General features: G+C 51.0%; 5 protein-coding genes across 5 annotated transcripts; 2 read left to right on the top strand and 3 right to left on the bottom strand.

Moving 5' to 3' along the window:
- Window positions 1-339: 339 nt before the first annotated feature.
- HOO65_020485 (RNA-directed DNA polymerase from mobile element jockey) lies at window positions 340-5,712 on the top strand (the record flags this gene model as incomplete). Its single annotated transcript, XM_071006257.1, has 3 exons — window positions 340-1,562; window positions 1,925-4,952; window positions 4,990-5,712. The coding sequence occupies 3 exons, from the start codon at window positions 340-342 to the stop codon at window positions 5,710-5,712; spliced, it is 4,974 nt and encodes a 1,657-aa protein (XP_070861123.1).
- A 2,084-nt stretch (window positions 5,713-7,796) lies between these two features.
- HOO65_020484 (Fusaric acid cluster transcription factor FUB10) lies at window positions 7,797-9,746 on the bottom strand (the record flags this gene model as incomplete). Its single annotated transcript, XM_071000078.1, has 1 exon — window positions 7,797-9,746. The coding sequence occupies one exon, from the start codon at window positions 9,744-9,746 to the stop codon at window positions 7,797-7,799; it is 1,950 nt and encodes a 649-aa protein (XP_070861122.1).
- Window positions 9,747-11,502: 1,756 nt separating this feature from the next.
- HOO65_020483 (uncharacterized protein) lies at window positions 11,503-12,213 on the bottom strand (the record flags this gene model as incomplete). Its single annotated transcript, XM_071007040.1, has 2 exons — window positions 11,503-11,868; window positions 12,007-12,213. The coding sequence occupies 2 exons, from the start codon at window positions 12,211-12,213 to the stop codon at window positions 11,503-11,505; spliced, it is 573 nt and encodes a 190-aa protein (XP_070861121.1).
- Window positions 12,214-12,822: 609 nt separating this feature from the next.
- On the bottom strand, window positions 12,823-13,415 carry HOO65_020482 (uncharacterized protein; the record flags this gene model as incomplete). Its single annotated transcript, XM_071007066.1, has 2 exons — window positions 12,823-13,144; window positions 13,282-13,415. The coding sequence occupies 2 exons, from the start codon at window positions 13,413-13,415 to the stop codon at window positions 12,823-12,825; spliced, it is 456 nt and encodes a 151-aa protein (XP_070861120.1).
- Window positions 13,416-14,412: 997 nt separating this feature from the next.
- On the top strand, window positions 14,413-16,395 carry HOO65_020481 (putative T-complex protein 1 subunit eta; the record flags this gene model as incomplete). The annotated part of the gene is made up of 4 exons (XM_071006590.1): window positions 14,413-14,458; window positions 14,628-14,794; window positions 14,870-15,191; window positions 15,257-16,395. The coding sequence occupies 4 exons, from the start codon at window positions 14,413-14,415 to the stop codon at window positions 16,393-16,395; spliced, it is 1,674 nt and encodes a 557-aa protein (XP_070861119.1).
- Between the last annotated feature and the right edge of the window lie 737 nt (window positions 16,396-17,132).

Below are 17,132 nucleotides of genomic sequence, written 5' to 3'. Positions count from 1 at the left end.
GACGACGAGGTTAACCTCAAGGTTGGGTAAGTGCGGCCTCAAGGCATCACAGCTCATTTGCCATAAAATAATAAAGAATGAAAAAACGGTTATCGGTGTCATAAACGTTTTCCACCAGAAACCTGAAAAAAGGGGAGGTGCCAGACCTCAAAGGTACCCCCCCGAGGGTTGTAGGAGGGAGAGTTGCCTGGACATCCGGCAATTGTGGCGATGAAAAGCCTATTTGTACTCTCTCGGGACTACCTCGGGCCCAATTTTGGAAGTCCGGAGCTCTAAGCAACCCTACAAATACACGCTCTACAACGACAAAGACGACCAACAAGATAAAACGAAGACACTATGGAGTGGGAGGTTGCACAAGGGATCACCCCGCCGGACCTCACTCAAGAAAACGAGACAGACGATGGCCGCCCGGACGCGTCCATTGAAATCGAGGTGGAGATGACCGACGCGAATGACACCGTGGTCACAGGCGAGGAGCCGGTGACCACACCCGTGCAAAAGGTCGCGAAAGAAACTCGCGACAAAGCCAACAAGCCTCACGAGGGTCGGGCCGTGGATAAAGAGACGCCTGACGAGGCCATCAAGCCCCTCGAGGGTCAGGCCGTGGAGAAAGAGACGCCTGACGAGGCTACCAAGCCCCGCGATGGTCGGGCCACGGAAAAAGAACGCAACATCGCGTTAGCGCGCAGAGGCATCGCTGCGGAATTGAGACAGTTCGAGATGAGGGCGAAGGCCACACTCTGGCTGGCGGAAACCATTCCGGAAGTATGCAACCAGGCCATCGCAATGGCCAAAGGAGACGCCACTGTGAAGAAACTGGCTGGCCACGTCTCCGCGGAGTTCAGAGCGATGCTCAAACTCCTCCAGGGAGGCCAGACCACAGGCAACCCCAAGGTGAACGTCCCAAAACACACGGACGCAGCGAAAGACACCAAGGCCCCAAACCCGAAGAAAGGAAATAAGGCGGACAAAGGGCACCAATCTTACGCAGCGATCGCGTCCCAGGGAGACAACGGGACAAACAAGACGGTGGAATTGAAAAGCAAGACCACCACCAAAAAAGCGACCAAGGAAAAGGAAAAGATGGTCAGGGTCTTCATACGAGGACCGACGGCGGCTAGCGAAGGCAGCGCCGGGGAAGAAGTGGCGAAAGCCGTGGGAAGCAAGCCAGCTGAGGTAAGGATGAAGAAAGTGAACTCGGGCTGGGCTCTCCACCTACCCAAAACCACAGCCACGGCCGCGAAACTCAACCAGATCAGGGAGGCCTGCGGAGCGAAAGCGTGCGAATTGGAGAAGAAATGGACGCACGCCCGCATCACTAACCTGGCGGACTTTTACGTTCTGAGTGAAAACGGCCCCGTGACCCAGAAAAAGGAAGAATGGTTCGCGAAACAAATCGAAAAACAGACTGGCGGCCACGTCAAGTCTATAAAGTGGCAGATAGAAACGGAGAAGTTCAAGGACGCCACACTCCGGATCGCTCTCGAGCTCCCAGAGGGTCAACCGCTCCCCAAAACGTTGACTTTCGACGGAAGCGCCAGCAGCGCCACGGTCAAGAGGTGCCGGACCATGTCCACACCACTATGCCGGCAGTGCTGGAAGGCACACCCCACGGCATCGTGCAAAGAAAAGCCGCGATGCAGGCTATGTGGCTCCACTGAACACACGGAGGGGGGCCACAAAGGGGCTCACGCGGAGTGTGTCGTCTGCGGAACACACGGGCACTCAGCAGGGGAGACGGCGTGTAAGAGGGGTGGCACACCGCGCCCCATAACACAGGATCCCACGGAGATAGCCTCACGCGGACCGGAATGCCCGGCACGGAAGAGGAAGAGAATCGCCACGGGAGACCAAGACGCCAGCGACACCGAGAACACTGTAGACCCCCCTCGTAAATGTTAGGGAGTCTAAAAATATGGAGCGTCAACGTGGGAAGAGGAGGGCCCCAACAAGACCAGGCTCTACTAGAAGCTGCGAAGCGGAAAGTAGAAGTCGTGTTTGTACAAGAGCCCTGGATCGGACCATGTAAGGACCGAACGAAGGAACACCCTGACTTCACCCGGCACAGCCCGAGAGAAGGATGGGCGAACCGGCCCCGGAGCATCGCCTATGTACGAAGGGATATAGAGGTACTGGAGACACACCAAGCACACCCAGACCTATGTCCAATACGTATCAAGACAACAAAGGGCATGCTCCAACTTTTAGGAGTCTACAACGCGCCAGAGCAGAGCTTTCGGATTAGTGAAGCACTGCGAGAACTTCGGCTCATTGAGAAGGAACACAACTGGATAGCGCTAGGAGACTTTAACGCCCACCACGGCACTTGGGACGCCAATGAAAAAGAAAACCCGCAAGGGAGAGTATTGGAAAACTGGCTCACCGAAAACAACCTAGTAGTGCTTAACCAGAAGAGTGAACCAACTCAGAGAGCTGGAAGAGTGATAGACCTGGTGGTTATGCCGCAGAGGGCAATGGTTGGATTGGAAACGAGTATGGGACTTGTCCCAGGAAGTACAAGTGACCATGAAATCCTGGAAGTGGAGGTGGAGGCAAGGGCAGCACGCAAGAGACCGGAAACAAGATGGAGGTTGAGCAAAATGGATCGAGACCGCTTTGTACTTGCCTGCGAAAGAGAAGCTGCAGAGCTGGACCGAATGTTGGCGGACGGGAGAAAAGGACCAGACGCGACGGAAGAGCTCGCCAGGAAGGTAGTTGCAGCAGTGGAGAGGGCACTGGAAACATCGACACCGAAGACGCCCTCAAATATCAGCCTCAAACCATGGTGGAACGAAAAATGCCGACAGCAAAACGCCAAGATGAGAGAAGCTAGAAGCAACCACCGCAGGAACATGGACGACATAAGACTGAAAGCAACATATGCGAAAGAACAGAAAGTAATGCGGAAGGTCGTCGTCCAGGCAAAAAGAAGTCTCATGAGCAAGATTGTGGCAGGGTTAACGCAAGCAAGGGACGTCTACCGAGCCATCAAGTGGGCCAATGAGAAGACGGACAGACGAATCCCACTTCTGCAGAAACCCGACGGAACCAGAACCACGTGCACGGCGGAATCTGTGGCCCTGCTCCTTGAGACGCACACGAAGCCCCACACAGGGGAACAATGGCAGCACCAGGAACCCAACGTGGGGGCCCGAGAATGGCCACCCCTATCCCAGGAAGAGGTCAAGGCGTCCATATGGAGGCCAACGAACACCGCCCCTGGGGCAGATGGTATCTCCAACGAGGTGTGGAAGAGGGCCTGGAAGCCACTGGGTAAAGTTATAACGGGATTATACAACCAGTGCCTAGAAACAGGACACCACCCAGCCTTCTTTAAGAAAGCCAACCTCGTGGTGATCCCAAAGCCAGGTCGCCCAAGACTGGCACCACGCTCGTACCGCCTAATCTCGCTCCTCCCCACGCTGGGGAAGGGCCTGGAAAGATCAATAGCGAGAAGGCTCGCAGAGGAAGCGATTGATAGGGAAATCATCCCTAGAAATTACATCTGTGCGGTGCCGAAAAGGGCGGTAACGGACCTGCTTATTGACCTCCGTGGGAAGATAGAGGAAGCCCAGGAATGGAAGAAGGTAACCTCAATCTTCACGTTCGACATCAAAGGAGCCTTTGACGCGGTAGACCCGGAGAGAATGGAACGCAGGATGGTGGAGTGCCTATGGCCCACAAAATTGTGCAGATGGGTCAGAAGCTTCATGGAGGGAAGAGAGGCGAGCATCCGCGCCGAAGAAACAACTACAACCCTCGTGGGAGGCTCTCTCCCGCAGGGCTCGCCAATCTCCCCAGTGCTATATATGCTCTTCATGGCACCGCTCTACAAACACATCCCCCCGCTACTGGGATATGCAGACGACGGGGCCCTAGTGGTCAGTGGGCGAGACTTCGCAGAAAATTGCAGCTCAATCGAAGTCATCATGAAGGAAGTGGTAGAGTGGACCACGCTCAACGGTCTAGAAATAGACCAGGGAAAGTCAACGCTTCTACACATCAAGGGCAGAAGGAGGATTGCAGGAAGCCCATCCGTGACCGTGGAAGGCCTAGGCACGTACAAACCGACCCCGGCAAAAGAATCAATGAGATGGCTCGGACTGCACCTGGACTCGAGTCTTCTCTTCAACAAGCACATCGCAAAGGTCATTGCGAGTGTCAACCGGTTGGCAAATGGCTTGAGGTATCTAGCCGGCTGCTACAAAGGAGCAGACACAAAGAGCATGCTCACAGCGGTACGGGCCTGCGCCGTGAGCAAAGCGCTCTTTGCAGCGAGCGCCTGGTCTGGGCTAGAGACAACAAAAGAGGCAGCAGAGAAGCTGAACATCTCGCTGAGGAAGTGCCTCCGAGCAGCTCTCCCCATGTACCGTACGACACCAAGGGAATGCTTACACCATGCCGCAGGCATTCCTCCTTTCGAAATCCTCCTGGAGGATGAAAAGAGGAGGGAAGCCATACGGTGGCACACACTAGATGATAGGCACATTCTGAGAGGGCCAAATTTCAACCCAGTGGTGGCGAGGCTACGCAAACTCCTCCCAGCGCAAATGGAGAAACACACTAGGTTGAGGCCGCTCTTGGAAGGACCGGACATGGCGCCCCGAACGTGGCTCAGCAAAGAGGAGGAAGCGAAGCGACACCAGGCAGAGGTAGAGAATACCCTACCAGGAACGCTCATCGCATACTCCGACGGATCGAAAGATGCAAGTGGCAACGCGGGCGCAGGATGGGCTATCATCGAAGACGGAGCTACCCAAGAAGCAAACCACATAGCTCTAGGAAAGTGGATGGAGGTGGCAGATGCGGAGGCAGTTGGCGCTCTCGAGGCAACTAAGCGAGCAACAGCTCGCGAAGGAGCTGGAGAAATCTGGCTGTGTCTAGACAACAGAGGAGTTGTGGACCGACTCCGAAATGCAGCCACCAAAAACAGCACATCACAGGAAGCGGTAGACGAAACCAGACGAATCCTAAAAGCCTGGGCAGACAAGACAACCCGGAAGGCTCGCCCGAGTGCTATGGGTCCCAGGACACATGGGCATCAAAGGCAATGAGCTAGCCGATACCCAGGCCAAGTTAGGAAGCCAGGGACTGGTAACGGAACACCGCTTCAGCCTTGCAGGAGCACGGAGATGGAGAAGAGACCAGCTACGTCTCGACTACGAAGGGTGGTGGAAAGAACAAAAAGGATACCGTCCGCTTGGAACCGGCGTCTCCACTGAACCCCCCTTCCGCAACTCCCGCTACAAAGGGCTGACTAGAATAGAGCTGGGCCACATCCTCGCGGCTAGAACTGGCGATGGAGACTTCGACAGATACCACGAGCGATGGGGACACAACTGCCCACTTGGATGCAGAGCCTGCAACCAAGCCAAGGAACGAGGACACTGGTGGACCTGCAAGGCACTACCCAGACCATGGAGCCAAAGGTTCGCGGACAAGCTCCTTAAAAACACGAAAGCGACAAGTTATGTCGCCAACGTGCTTCGCCGCAACCTAATGCTCCTTAAAGAGAAACAACAACCCGAGCCCGAGCTGAGCTGTCTGGACACCACAGAGGCAGCCCCCCCTCAAGAAACGCGTAGAGGCAGGTCACTGCCACCGCAGACGACAGGGGAGCGACCACAACCAGGGCAGCCTAGGATGACACAACCAACTCCACGACAGCAAGGGCAACAACGAAGAAGGGGACGAGGAGGGCGAAGTTGAGGGAGAATGGAAGGGGAAGAGAGAAGAGATAGGAGGAGGAAACGTTTGCAGGACAGGAAGGAGATGTCGAGGAGGGCTCCGTGAGAAGGTGTGGAGGGAGCTCTGCTACCAACCACCAGCAGAACGGGAAAAATATTAAAAATGATGCGGCAGCAGCCATGCATACGGAAGGACAAAACCGCTGTACTCTGCCGGGGCCTACCCCCCGTGCCGATAGCCGGCGGCCTTTTAGACTAGATTACACGCGGTCGTCGCAGACCAAAAATACCTGGAACCCCGCAGGCACGCCCTAGGGCAATGCTGGACAGAGAGCCATCCTGGCCCAAGCGCCGGACCCTAAAAAGTCATAGGAGGCGCCCGAAATCCAAGCAAACCTGCAATTGCTGACCGCCCAGGAGGAGTCACGGGAAGCTGACATCAGCCAACGGCTCCTGTCCGGAATATGCCGTCGTATTACCGCGAAATAATTGGTAGGTAGACGTAAAATAATACAATACAATACAATACAATAGTCCGGAGCTCTGGAGAGGTCCGGGTTTTCTGGCGCCTGTTTTTGTACCTCCAACACCCGTGTCCATGTGGTCCCGGGCTATGACAGCGCCATACCTGTAGAGGTATACATGAAAACACTCCCCTGTTAATAGGCATGCTCGCCCAGCTTCGGAGCATCAACTAAAATAAGGAAAAGGAAATATAGAAACTATAGTGCGGCCGGAAGAGCTAATGCGCGTTCGGCCCAACCTGCCCTCTTGGCCGTGGCCTATTGTCCCGTGTTTGTCTTCAACACTTTTCCAAGTGTGATTCTGCCCTTTGCTGTCCTTAATAACTTGGTGATAAAGTTTTTGGTCTACGGTGTTTTCTTCTCTCTGTATGTCTACGCGTGCGTCTCTTGCCCGTCCTCGTCGTGGACGGGGCATTGCAAAGGAGCCGTGTGGTGCTGGAACTGTTGATGGTACTTCTTGAAACCACCATGTCTTGATACTGCCGCTAATATGGTCGCTACGATTTGCCTGGACATCTGATGGTTTGAAGATAAAAAAGTTTTATTTGTACTCTTGGGACTATCTTCTATTACGCCGGTAATTGATTCCCATAAAGTTAAATAAATTCAAGTTCAAGTTTGTTCAAGTAGACTCCGGGCCGCTTGAGCGCGCCGTGCGTCGGAATGGCTCTTATCGTTGGGATGCCAGGGACTTCCAACTATGGGTTCTGAGTGACCAAATTTTTGCTAGTCGGGTGCAAGAGACCTGTCTTGTTATGGCCCAATGCTAGGCCGTTGTCATAGCACCATCGCGGTCATTTCCATGGCCTTAGGCAGGCCCTCCAGATTCTGGCTCAAAGTTTTGCCTTCCACGATCTATCGTCTATATACCCTCTTAGATTTTGTTGCCATGACCACTGCCCGGCAATGGTATCAGAAGACGACATTATCCAAGATACTTCCGTCTACAACATGCTGCCCGATTTATTGCTGTGGAAGAAGGCCCGAGTGCCGCTGCCTCTAGGATATATGGGCGTGGTAGGCAACGAGCTAGCAAATACCCAAGTAAAGTTGGTATGCCAAAGAACAACAACAGAATACCGCATCAGATTTGCAGGAGCGCAAATATGAAGGAGAGGTTGCTATGGGGAACGGTGGAAAGAGCACAAAGGATGCCACTATTCGGAATCGGTTTCCCTACGGAGCGCCCCTTGTGGGTAGGATGTGATTCTGCAAGATCGGAAGGAGATATTCGGAATCTATGCGGACTTGCAACTGTAGGGGCTTGCTGTCGTACGGTCGTAAAATAACAGCAGGTGAATGTTAAATAATATAATATAGACCTTAGGGACCTGTCTAGTAGCAGTTCCTGCACATGTTAAGCCTAGCCAATCTCAAGTTGCTGAGATTCAGCATACATCCAAAGCCTTGAGCCAGCGCGTCGATACTAAATATGGCCTCTACAGAAGATGCACATATATATTTTGTCTTGCTTTGATGGGTGGGGGATAACAAGGACTGCTGTATTTATGGGTATATCAACAAAATCAAGGCAGCTCGGTTGTCTCGTAATAATCTCCTGCAAAGCTGGCTATACTAGCCACTAGGTCATATTTTTGGATAACATGTGAATAAGGGTTCCCTTCATATGTGTCAAATCTTTGCGCAGCTTGGAGGGCCTTGGACTCCAGTCAGGCCGTTCTGACCGAAGCTCGAGCCATAGCATCTTAATTTGGCATTCGTTTAACAAGCCCCTAGAGAAGTTTAGGGGGAAAATGCTAGGATCCTTGAGAGGAATCCCCATCAAGTCATCAAGGCGCTCTACGACATTGGTGACAAGTTGAGCAAATATAACTCCTTGCATGAGATGATCATGGAAGGAAACGGTTCCGCATCGCTCGGTAGGCACGGTATACAGAGGGCGGACATCGGCATTTGCTAGCGCGTAGTTGATGTGGATCACAATGGTTTCGAGAAAGACGAGGCCTTGTGAGTAGCAACTTATTATGGCTAAAGACGTTGGGGTGTCAAGTACTTTTGGCACATTGGTAGCAGTATCGCTGGATGAAGACGAGGCTTCCTGTACTACACGCTGAACACTTTCCAAAACTGGCGAGGGAACGGGCATTTTGATGGAGGGTGGGCGAGGGACGGGTGACTTCATGCGAGCTGACTGGGGCTGTGGATCGCTGGATTGGTCATCTTCTATGACTGTAAATATACTATTTCGTAGGTTGATCAAGAGACGAAGTAGTTCCTGGACGTTTAATATTCCCCTCTTCATCATGCTTATCCCGTTTATAGCAAGAGGGGATTCGGTTGCAATTAAAATATCAATATCCAAGGCCTCACTGTGCTTCTTGATAAGATATAAACACTGTTGGAAGCTTGTGTTTATCGCCGAGAGACCATCTAAGAAGTCTAGAGGGCTGCTTCTCTTGGTCAAAGCTGAGTTTGAAACTGGAACCATTGCGGTGGGCCTAGCCATTAATGGTTCGGGGGGATGGTCTCTCGAATTGCTGTTGTTGAATGGTTGATGGAAGGGCGTTGGAAATGGAAAGAAAAAGGATTGTGGCCCAGAGTTGGGGCTACGGGTCCGAGGGTGAGCTTTAGACAGACTTTGGTGATGATGTTGAGTGTATAGGTACTGGTAGTATGTCTGTTGTGTTTCATGGCCTTCGTCTAATTCTTGTTGCTGCTGCTCCTGCTCCTGCTGCTGCTTTGGTTGCTGCCGTTGGAAAGCTTGTGTGTTTTGGTACTCATTTGCATCCAATGGCCACTCAATATCAATGCTTTCATCAAAGGCAAGCATTTCCGCAACGAGGCTGAAATCGTTCGATATATCTGTGGTGGATTGCTGGTTGTCTGCATGGCTCATGTCGAGTAGAGTGGCGGAATTCCCCGGTAGCTGGCTGGCAGAAGGGCTTGGGAAGCGGTTGTTATGCTCATCAAAGCCCGAAGTTGCGTTGAAAGAATCTGGGCAGATACTGGGTTGTCCGGCTTTATTGAACGAGGCGCCGGAGGACCGGGCAGGGCCGCTCATTGCACTTGAGTGTGACACTTCCAAGCTGCGCGCTGGCCGTGCAGTCAACTCGACCGTATAGGGTTCCGGGGTGGAATTTTTGCTACTAGGAGCATTACTGGTGCTTGTGCTGTTGAAACCTGAATCTGAAATATGTGTCGATGATAGATTTTGCCAAAGGTGGGTAGATAACAAGGACGGCGAGCCTTCCTTCGACGACTTGGCAGCATTGAGAATAACAGAAGTTGCAGATGAGGCAGTGGCGGCTACATTGGCAGAGGAACTGGCGGAGGACGAAGAAGCGGCAGCGGCAGCGGCAACATCTGACCGGGAAGGACGACCAATCTTTCGTTGACGACCCTCTACGCACTCAAAGCCTAGCCGCGCACAACGCTGGCAGCGCGGCTGATTAGCCGCGTCCTGCTTGGAGCATTTTAATTTTTGGCGACGGCATCTTTCGCATGCTGATCGCCGTTGGTTTGGATGAGGGGCGGTTGGGGGCGGATCTCGGTCATCTACTGTATCGCTCATTGCCGAGTACAAAAGAATGAAAAGCGGAGCGGAGAAGAAAATAACGACGAAGACGTAGTGACAGAAGTGGTATAGACAAGTAGATAGAACCTTCCAGATCTCGATACTCAACCCCGAATAAGGAAAGAGGAGGATTTAAAATAAAAAAAAACAACGGCGTGTACAAGTAACTCGTACAAGACACAGCAAAAGCAACCTTAACATGTATTGAATATCAAACGGCTAGTTCTTTCCTAGACTGCAAGGTTTTGCATCGTACTTGTACCTTTCTGAAGCGACTACACCTGCTACTAGTAAGAGGAATGGGGCAAAGTAACAAATCAAAAACAATAATGTGGCTTGCAAGGCTCTCTAGGCTGACCTCAACTTTGTGTGCCGCACCCACTCTGAGTTAGATGCATAGAAACAAGGCCGAAAGGGGGAGACAGAGCACGGCTGCGGCAGAAGCGGAAAAAAAAAAGGAGTATAGGGAAGTTGAGGTGGATGGGCATTTGGCGTAAGCAAAGCGCTCATTTTCAGTGTCCATCACGGGGCCCGGGGCATCAATCGAGATATGTGGCCCCGCAATTCGGAGGCTTTCCGGTCCCCCCCCCCTGTTCGAGTTGCCCCTAGCCTCTGAAGGGGTCACTGCGGCTATCATGTCTAGGTGCCAAGAGACGGAAGCTTTTAGTTAATGTTTTTTTTATGTATTTTTTACTTGCGGTAAAGTAGGATGGAATGAATCCCAACGCCTGGATGCAGCTCTATTCCACATTCGACTTGATTAAAAAGCTCGGCCCAGGATAGCCATTTGGGCTATAACCCACTTTCCGAGCCGACAACTTGATATATACTGATGCCTAGGTATAAGTGGAACTAGAGCATGTAGCGAGGTGACGAGTGAGACCCTAGCGCGGAATCGGGTCTATTAGAAGTTCCGAAATTCGCCTGTATCCCTGAACTCGAATGCAGCTATCAAGAATCAAAAGACGTCGTACTAACTGCCGAACTGGATTGGCTCTTGCGGCTGTTCCTTTGCGCTGTATCTCGTGGCTGAAGCACAGAAGAAAACAGAAAAAGCCCCTCCAGATGTGGGGGCGTCAACTTCCTTACAAATATTCGTTCCTCTGAGACCTCTGCCATGTGCCATGGAGCCACAAGAATCATAAAAGCAAGACGACAGGTTCTAATGCAGCCTGGGGAAACCCCTCTAGGCCGTGTCGGAATCTAAGGACTTATCTCATGACCCTATACTCTATAATCTATTATTTCAAGTCTGCCTGCTGGTACTTCGGGCTTCGGGTGTTCATCATCCTCCCCACCCGAAAAAAAAAAAAAAAAAAAAAGCGCCACTTGGTGCCCGCTAGCCGTCCCCTTACCGGGTCCTCCTCTCTCATTGGCTGAGTGGCGCAATGGTAGCGCGTTGTCTTCCGGTTGATACTCCAGCTTGGCAAAGGCTCAGGGTTCGAGTCCCTGCTTGGTCGCTTAAACAGTGTGATGCCTGCGTCTGGCGCAGTTGCCTACTGTCTTACACTCGTTTCTTTTTCTTCTAAACGGCTGCCTAGTGTTATGGGCCTGTGTATGATCCACATTTATTTATTTATTTTCTTTTTTGAACTCTGCAATGAAACTTTCATCTCATCTTTGTCCATATCAAAGCTTATTAATTGTCCACGATCCCATTCTCTAGAGCTCTCCGAACCCTTAAGCGAGCGAGCACGACCCTCGCCGCCGCGTCTGCGGAGGCGGTAAATTGGGAGGATACTGTCTCATCTTGTCACATTAAACGGCCCTGCTGCTGCTGCTGGGCAGGAAAATGGAACACCTCCATCGACCCTGCCTGCTGGTAACTTAATAGTTCTAGGGGAGGCTCATATACACTCGTAAGTAGAACCTGTGCCTGTGGGAATTTGTTTGCGAGGGCGATCATCGAGCGAATAACATCGTTTGTCACCTGGGAAACTTCATCTGACTGTACTTGGTCAATCCGGTCGATGATAATGTAGACATCGTCAGAAAGAGCTTCCACTAATCTTTCAAGGATTTCCCATAGTGCCATAAAGTTCAAGGCAGCACGTTGGAATAGGTTAATCGTGAAAAATTCAGGTGTTTCATATGCAATGTTCGGCCTGAAATGGAGAAGCTGGCAAATGAGACTTTTCAGTATTCGGGTGCTCGTAACAGGTAAAGGAAGACTTGGAAAATCGGAGCATAAAACGTAGAAACATGGAATATCTGAGAGTCGGAGCATTTTTATAGCGTCAATAGAGAACTGACTTACCAAGGGCTGCTGTTGGCCGTCACTTGAACCTCCAATCCAGACAAGCGGCCCTTTAGGATGGTCTCTCCAACCCGACAAGGCCTTGAGGAATTCGTTGTTCTCCCAGTGGTGACTCCCGGTATGTGCCAGTGATTCTTCAGGATTCCAGTACACCTCTATTGGATTTGCGATGAGAGCACTAATCAGATTTTGCGAATGCTGGACCATTGTGAAGCGGCTGATCTCTGTGGTTATCCATGTTTGTAAGTATAGGTGCCAGTACCCTCAAAATTGGGGGGGGGGGGGGAGCAGGAACCTACGACTCGCCGTTTTTTCTAACGCCGTCACCCGCATATCTAGAGTTTCGAGGGTTGCCATTATGGATTGCGACATCTTGTCAGTCAAGTTCGCTTGTTTCTTACTTGGTTGCGTGGAACTGTCGACATTCGAGTTTCCTCTTAGGAGCCTATATGTGGCGTTCTTGAATGCGGTAGATTTGGCTTCCATATTGTCCAGACAATCGGCGAGATTGTCTTGGAGTGACGATACAAGGGCAGAAAACAGCTTGCCTGTTCGTATGTACCGAAACTGGAACAACAAAATCTCCGTAAAATCAACAAGATCAACAAACAGACGTGCGGCAGCCATCTTGCAGGCATTGTCGGGCTCCATTGAGGAGTACATATCGTGGTTTGGAAGCTTGGGACTCATATCTCTTAATTTGTCTAACAGCGCATCTTCACGCTCCCGCCTAGTAACGACAACCTAATTCAAGACGAGGACGTGTAAGCAATAGGAACTTTTCAGTTGCTCAGCGAAAGGAAGCCTCTAGGGTTGTTATACTCGAAATATGATCATCATCATGCCAATAACAATATTAGCATCGGCGACTACGGGCACTAGAATCGTTGCCAGTGCGTTCATCTGATGAATAATTCCTAAGAAATCTGAACGGAAATCAAGAGATCGCTGTACTGAACGTTCGCTATGACGTTGTTTGCTTTTGTCCTTATCTTCAGCGAGTCGACCCAAACGTTCCTTAATGCCTTCGATGGTAGCCGGTGGGTTTGATAGCAGGTCTCGTTCTTCTGGGATAGTTCGAAGCTGGAGAATCTTCTTCTTGGCAGCTTTGCACGCTGTCTGCACCGCATTGTAATAGCTATTCGGCAGTAAAAGATGTTTGATTGTCGTAGGAGGTTAGCTATAGACGAAGTTGACACACACGCACATACGCATATATGGATGATACATGCATGCCCTGCGGCTCAAATATTCGAGAGGCATAACGCATCTTACCAGTAATCGCTAGTTTTAGAATACCATGGTATAAATAACACGTCTGGGCCGTTAGGCTGTGTTACAAGTGGCTTGCGTGGACGCTCGTATGAGTGCTCCTGTGGAGCTCGTTTTGTAAACCGAAGTTCGCTCATTGCTGTGAAGATAAAATGCTTTTGGAGAGTGCAGGTATAAATTTCTATCAAGAGGAATGTACATGTGTGAGTATAACTAGCCAGGCCATCAGTGTCTTCTAGTAGAGTTTATATAGTAGCTTTGGAGACTTGATGAGGGGAAGTTAAGGCTTCCCCGTCAAAAGTCAAGAGTGAGATGTAAGATGTGAGATACTCCTTCACTCGGGCTACGTACCCTGCGTACCCCGTAGAAAACAACTCAACAGATGGCAGCAGAAGCCCAATGTCTTTACCGACAGCAAACTGATCAGTGCCTAAAGATAAGCCATGTGGTGTGTACCCCCCCCCCCCCAGCTTGAGGCCCATCACGCTGGATGATAACGTAGCCAATAACGTTGTAGCATCGCGAAAATAAACATCCAGCCTATTCCTGTACAACTCGTCCAATGCATGAACACATCACCTTGGGCAGTTTTGTCCTGGCTGATACTTTCTATAAATTGTTTGCGACAGCCTGTAAGCAGCTCGGCAAGCAAACGAATTATGATAGTACCCCAACAATACTTGTTTGCATCTGAGACAATTACATAGCCATGCCATAGGGTTAATTTAAGGTTACACCTGCAAGTAAATGAAGCCCCTCCTTCACCGAGGACTCACCGCCCAAGCATTCACCGAGACTGAAAGAATGCTCCAGCAACAATATCAAGCTTTTTTTCTACAGCTGAATTCTGCCAGGTTTTTTTTTCTACCAATGGATCCTCCTCGCCCATTATAGGGGAAAACCAGGTTCCCACATTTGGCCAGGCTGCTCACAACAAGCACGGCTGGCGAAAGCTCCACTGAATTTGGCTGGCTGGCTGAGCAACAAGTTCTGAACACCTCTATTCACCTTCACGCTATTCCTTGACTTTCTGGCACGTCACCGCTTTGAGCATCACGAACCCTTATTTCCCTCCTCGCTCTTCTATCCCATCAATTTAATTCTTTTGCTGTTGCTCGTGTAGAACTGCCCACAATGTCGCTTGGTGGCCAAACTCCCACCATCATTGTTCTCAAGGAGGGTATGTTTTGCTACCCCGCCACATAGCTGCTGCTGCTGCTGCCCCCCCCCCCCCCTTCCACCCCCCTTCCAGAAAAGCACCATCGGGACTTGTGAAGCTTCGGTACTACTGCCGGGAAATCGTCTTTGGGACAATAGCACTGACGTTAATGGGTGTTTTATTTATTTAGGCACGGATTCCTCCCAGGGCCGCGGTCAGATTGTATCCAACATCAATGCTTGCCTCGCCGTGCAGGACACCATAAAACCCACCTTGGGCCCCTACGGTGGTGATCTTCTTATGGTGGACGAGAACGGCAGACAGACTATCACTAATGATGGCGCGACAGTAATGAAGGTATCTATCCGTCTCCTACACGCCACGCCCGCGGGGCCGTACTTGGACCATAGCGACTTACTCTACTTCTTCTAGCTTCTCGACATCGTTCACCCCGCCGCCCGTATTCTCGTTGACATTGCGCGATCCCAAGATGCCGAGGTCGGTGATGGCACTACCTCTGTTGTTGTCCTTGCTGGAGAAATCTTGAAAGAGATAAAGGAGCATGTCGAACAAGACGTGAGCACCCAGATCATTGTCAAGGCCATACGGAGGGCATCTCAGATGGCTGTCAACAAGATCAAGGAGATCGCCGTTTCGACCGAGGAGTCCAACCACAGAGATACCCTAGCCAAGCTGGCTGGCACCGCCATGACTAGCAAACTGATCAAGAGAAACACCGAGTTCTTTACCAAGAGTAAGAATCCACATTACCAACATTGTGCTATATTGGTTCGAATATACTGACTAGCTGTGCAATAGTGGTTGTGGATGCCGTATTATCCCTCGACCAAGACGACCTCAACGAAAAGCTTATCGGCGTGAAAAAGGTGCCCGGTGGCTCATTGACTGACTCGATTTTTGTCAATGGTGTTGCCTTCAAGAAGACTTTTGCTTATGCCGGTTTCGAACAGCAGCCCAAGTCCTTTGAAAAGCCTAAGATTGTCTGCCTGAACGTTGAGCTTGAGCTCAAGGCTGAAAAAGACAATGCCGAGGTTCGTGTTGAGCAAGTTTCCGAGTACCAGGCTATTGTGGATGCCGAATGGCAGATCATTTTCCAGAAACTAGAGGCCATTCACAAGACTGGCGCCAAGGTCGTTCTCAGCAAGCTTCCCATTGGCGATTTGGCTACTCAGTTCTTTGCCGATCGCGATATCTTCTGCGCCGGCCGTGTCGCCGCCGATGATATGGACCGTGTGGTTCAGGCTACCGGCGCTACTATCCAGAGCACTTGCTCTGACATTTTGCCTGAGCACTTGGGTACCTGTGGCCGCTTCAATGAGCGCCAGATTGGCGGCGATCGTTTCAACTTCTTTGAAGACTGCCCTGAGGCTAAGACATGCACGCTGGTTCTACGTGGTGGCGCCGAGCAGTTCATTGCCGAGGTTGAGCGCTCGTTGCATGATGCCATCATGATCGTCAAGCGCGCCATTAAGAACCGCAACATTGTTGGCGGTGGTGGCGCTATTGAGATGGAGGTCTCGGCTTATCTGCACAACTTTGCCGACAAGAACGTATCCAACAAACAACAGGCTATCATCAAGTCCTTTGCCAAGGCGCTGGAGGTCATTCCCCGTCAGTTGTGTGACAATGCTGGCTTCGACGCCACCGATATCCTCAACCAGCTGCGTGTTGAGCATCGCAAGGGCAACACCTGGGCTGGTGTGGACTTCATCAATGAAGGTGTCGCCAACATGATGGAGCGCTTTGTTTGGGAGCCTTCGCTTATCAAAATCAATGCTATTCAAGCTGCTACCGAGGCTAGCTGCTTAATCCTCAGCGTTGATGAGACCATCCAGAATGAGCCCAGTAAGGCTCCCCAGGCCCCAGGCCAGCCCCTCCCTCCGGGCGCCGCTCAGAGAGCCCTGCGTGGCCGTGGCCGTGGTATGCCTATGCGGTAAACGCCTCTTTTGACAGTTGGTTTGTAAGAGGTGCAAATGAGAAGGACAAAAAAAAAGCGAGACTACAATATGGTTGGTTTCGGATGTGATAATAAAAAAACACGAGGGGGGCTTGGGAGAATTTATACCTCGCTAAATAGATTGTATTCTTCGTTTTTTTTTCCCTCTCGTCTAGTGGCTTTTAAATTTGGCGTAGATGGTTGCCAAGCCGAACAACATAACATTTAGTTTAAACGAACTTTCATGGCAAACACCCTACCTAACGCCTAACTTAACAATCTAGTCAAGTATTAATGTTGATTGGGTTACATGTCATGCTCCAACAGGCTCCTGTACAGCGATGGAGCCGTTTGTCCATCTAGCGTTTTAGCTAATCAATACATTTTATATCTCTTGAGGAAATGTCATCGCGGCCTAGATCTCGATTCTGGACTACTGCGTCTTCTTTCATCACTACAACTCCCTCGTTCTTCCCGGTCCACATGCATGCTATAAGACTGGCTGTTTGTCCCTGTAGCAGAAATTCCCTGTATATTGGCCCTAGATAACACCTCTGCAACTTGGTTCTCGACACAATCAGTTGGGCTGTTACGGGTATACTCGCGAATCCTAGGCAGATATTCCATGGCCGAGGCAGACTTGTCAGCCTGGTAGCTGTCAGGGGATGCAGTGGGAGCAGCGGCATTGGAATTGGCATGGGCATCGTTATCGCATACCAATAGACCAGGGCCTGGTGG

This window comes from Ceratocystis lukuohia (genome assembly GCF_044167205.1).
Source record: "Ceratocystis lukuohia strain C4212 chromosome Unknown Supercontig2_pilon, whole genome shotgun sequence".
NCBI classification, from domain to species: Eukaryota; Fungi; Ascomycota; class Sordariomycetes; order Microascales; family Ceratocystidaceae; genus Ceratocystis; species Ceratocystis lukuohia.
The sequence above is the reverse complement of the archived record's forward strand: the minus strand, read 5'-3'. Positions and strand labels throughout refer to the sequence as shown.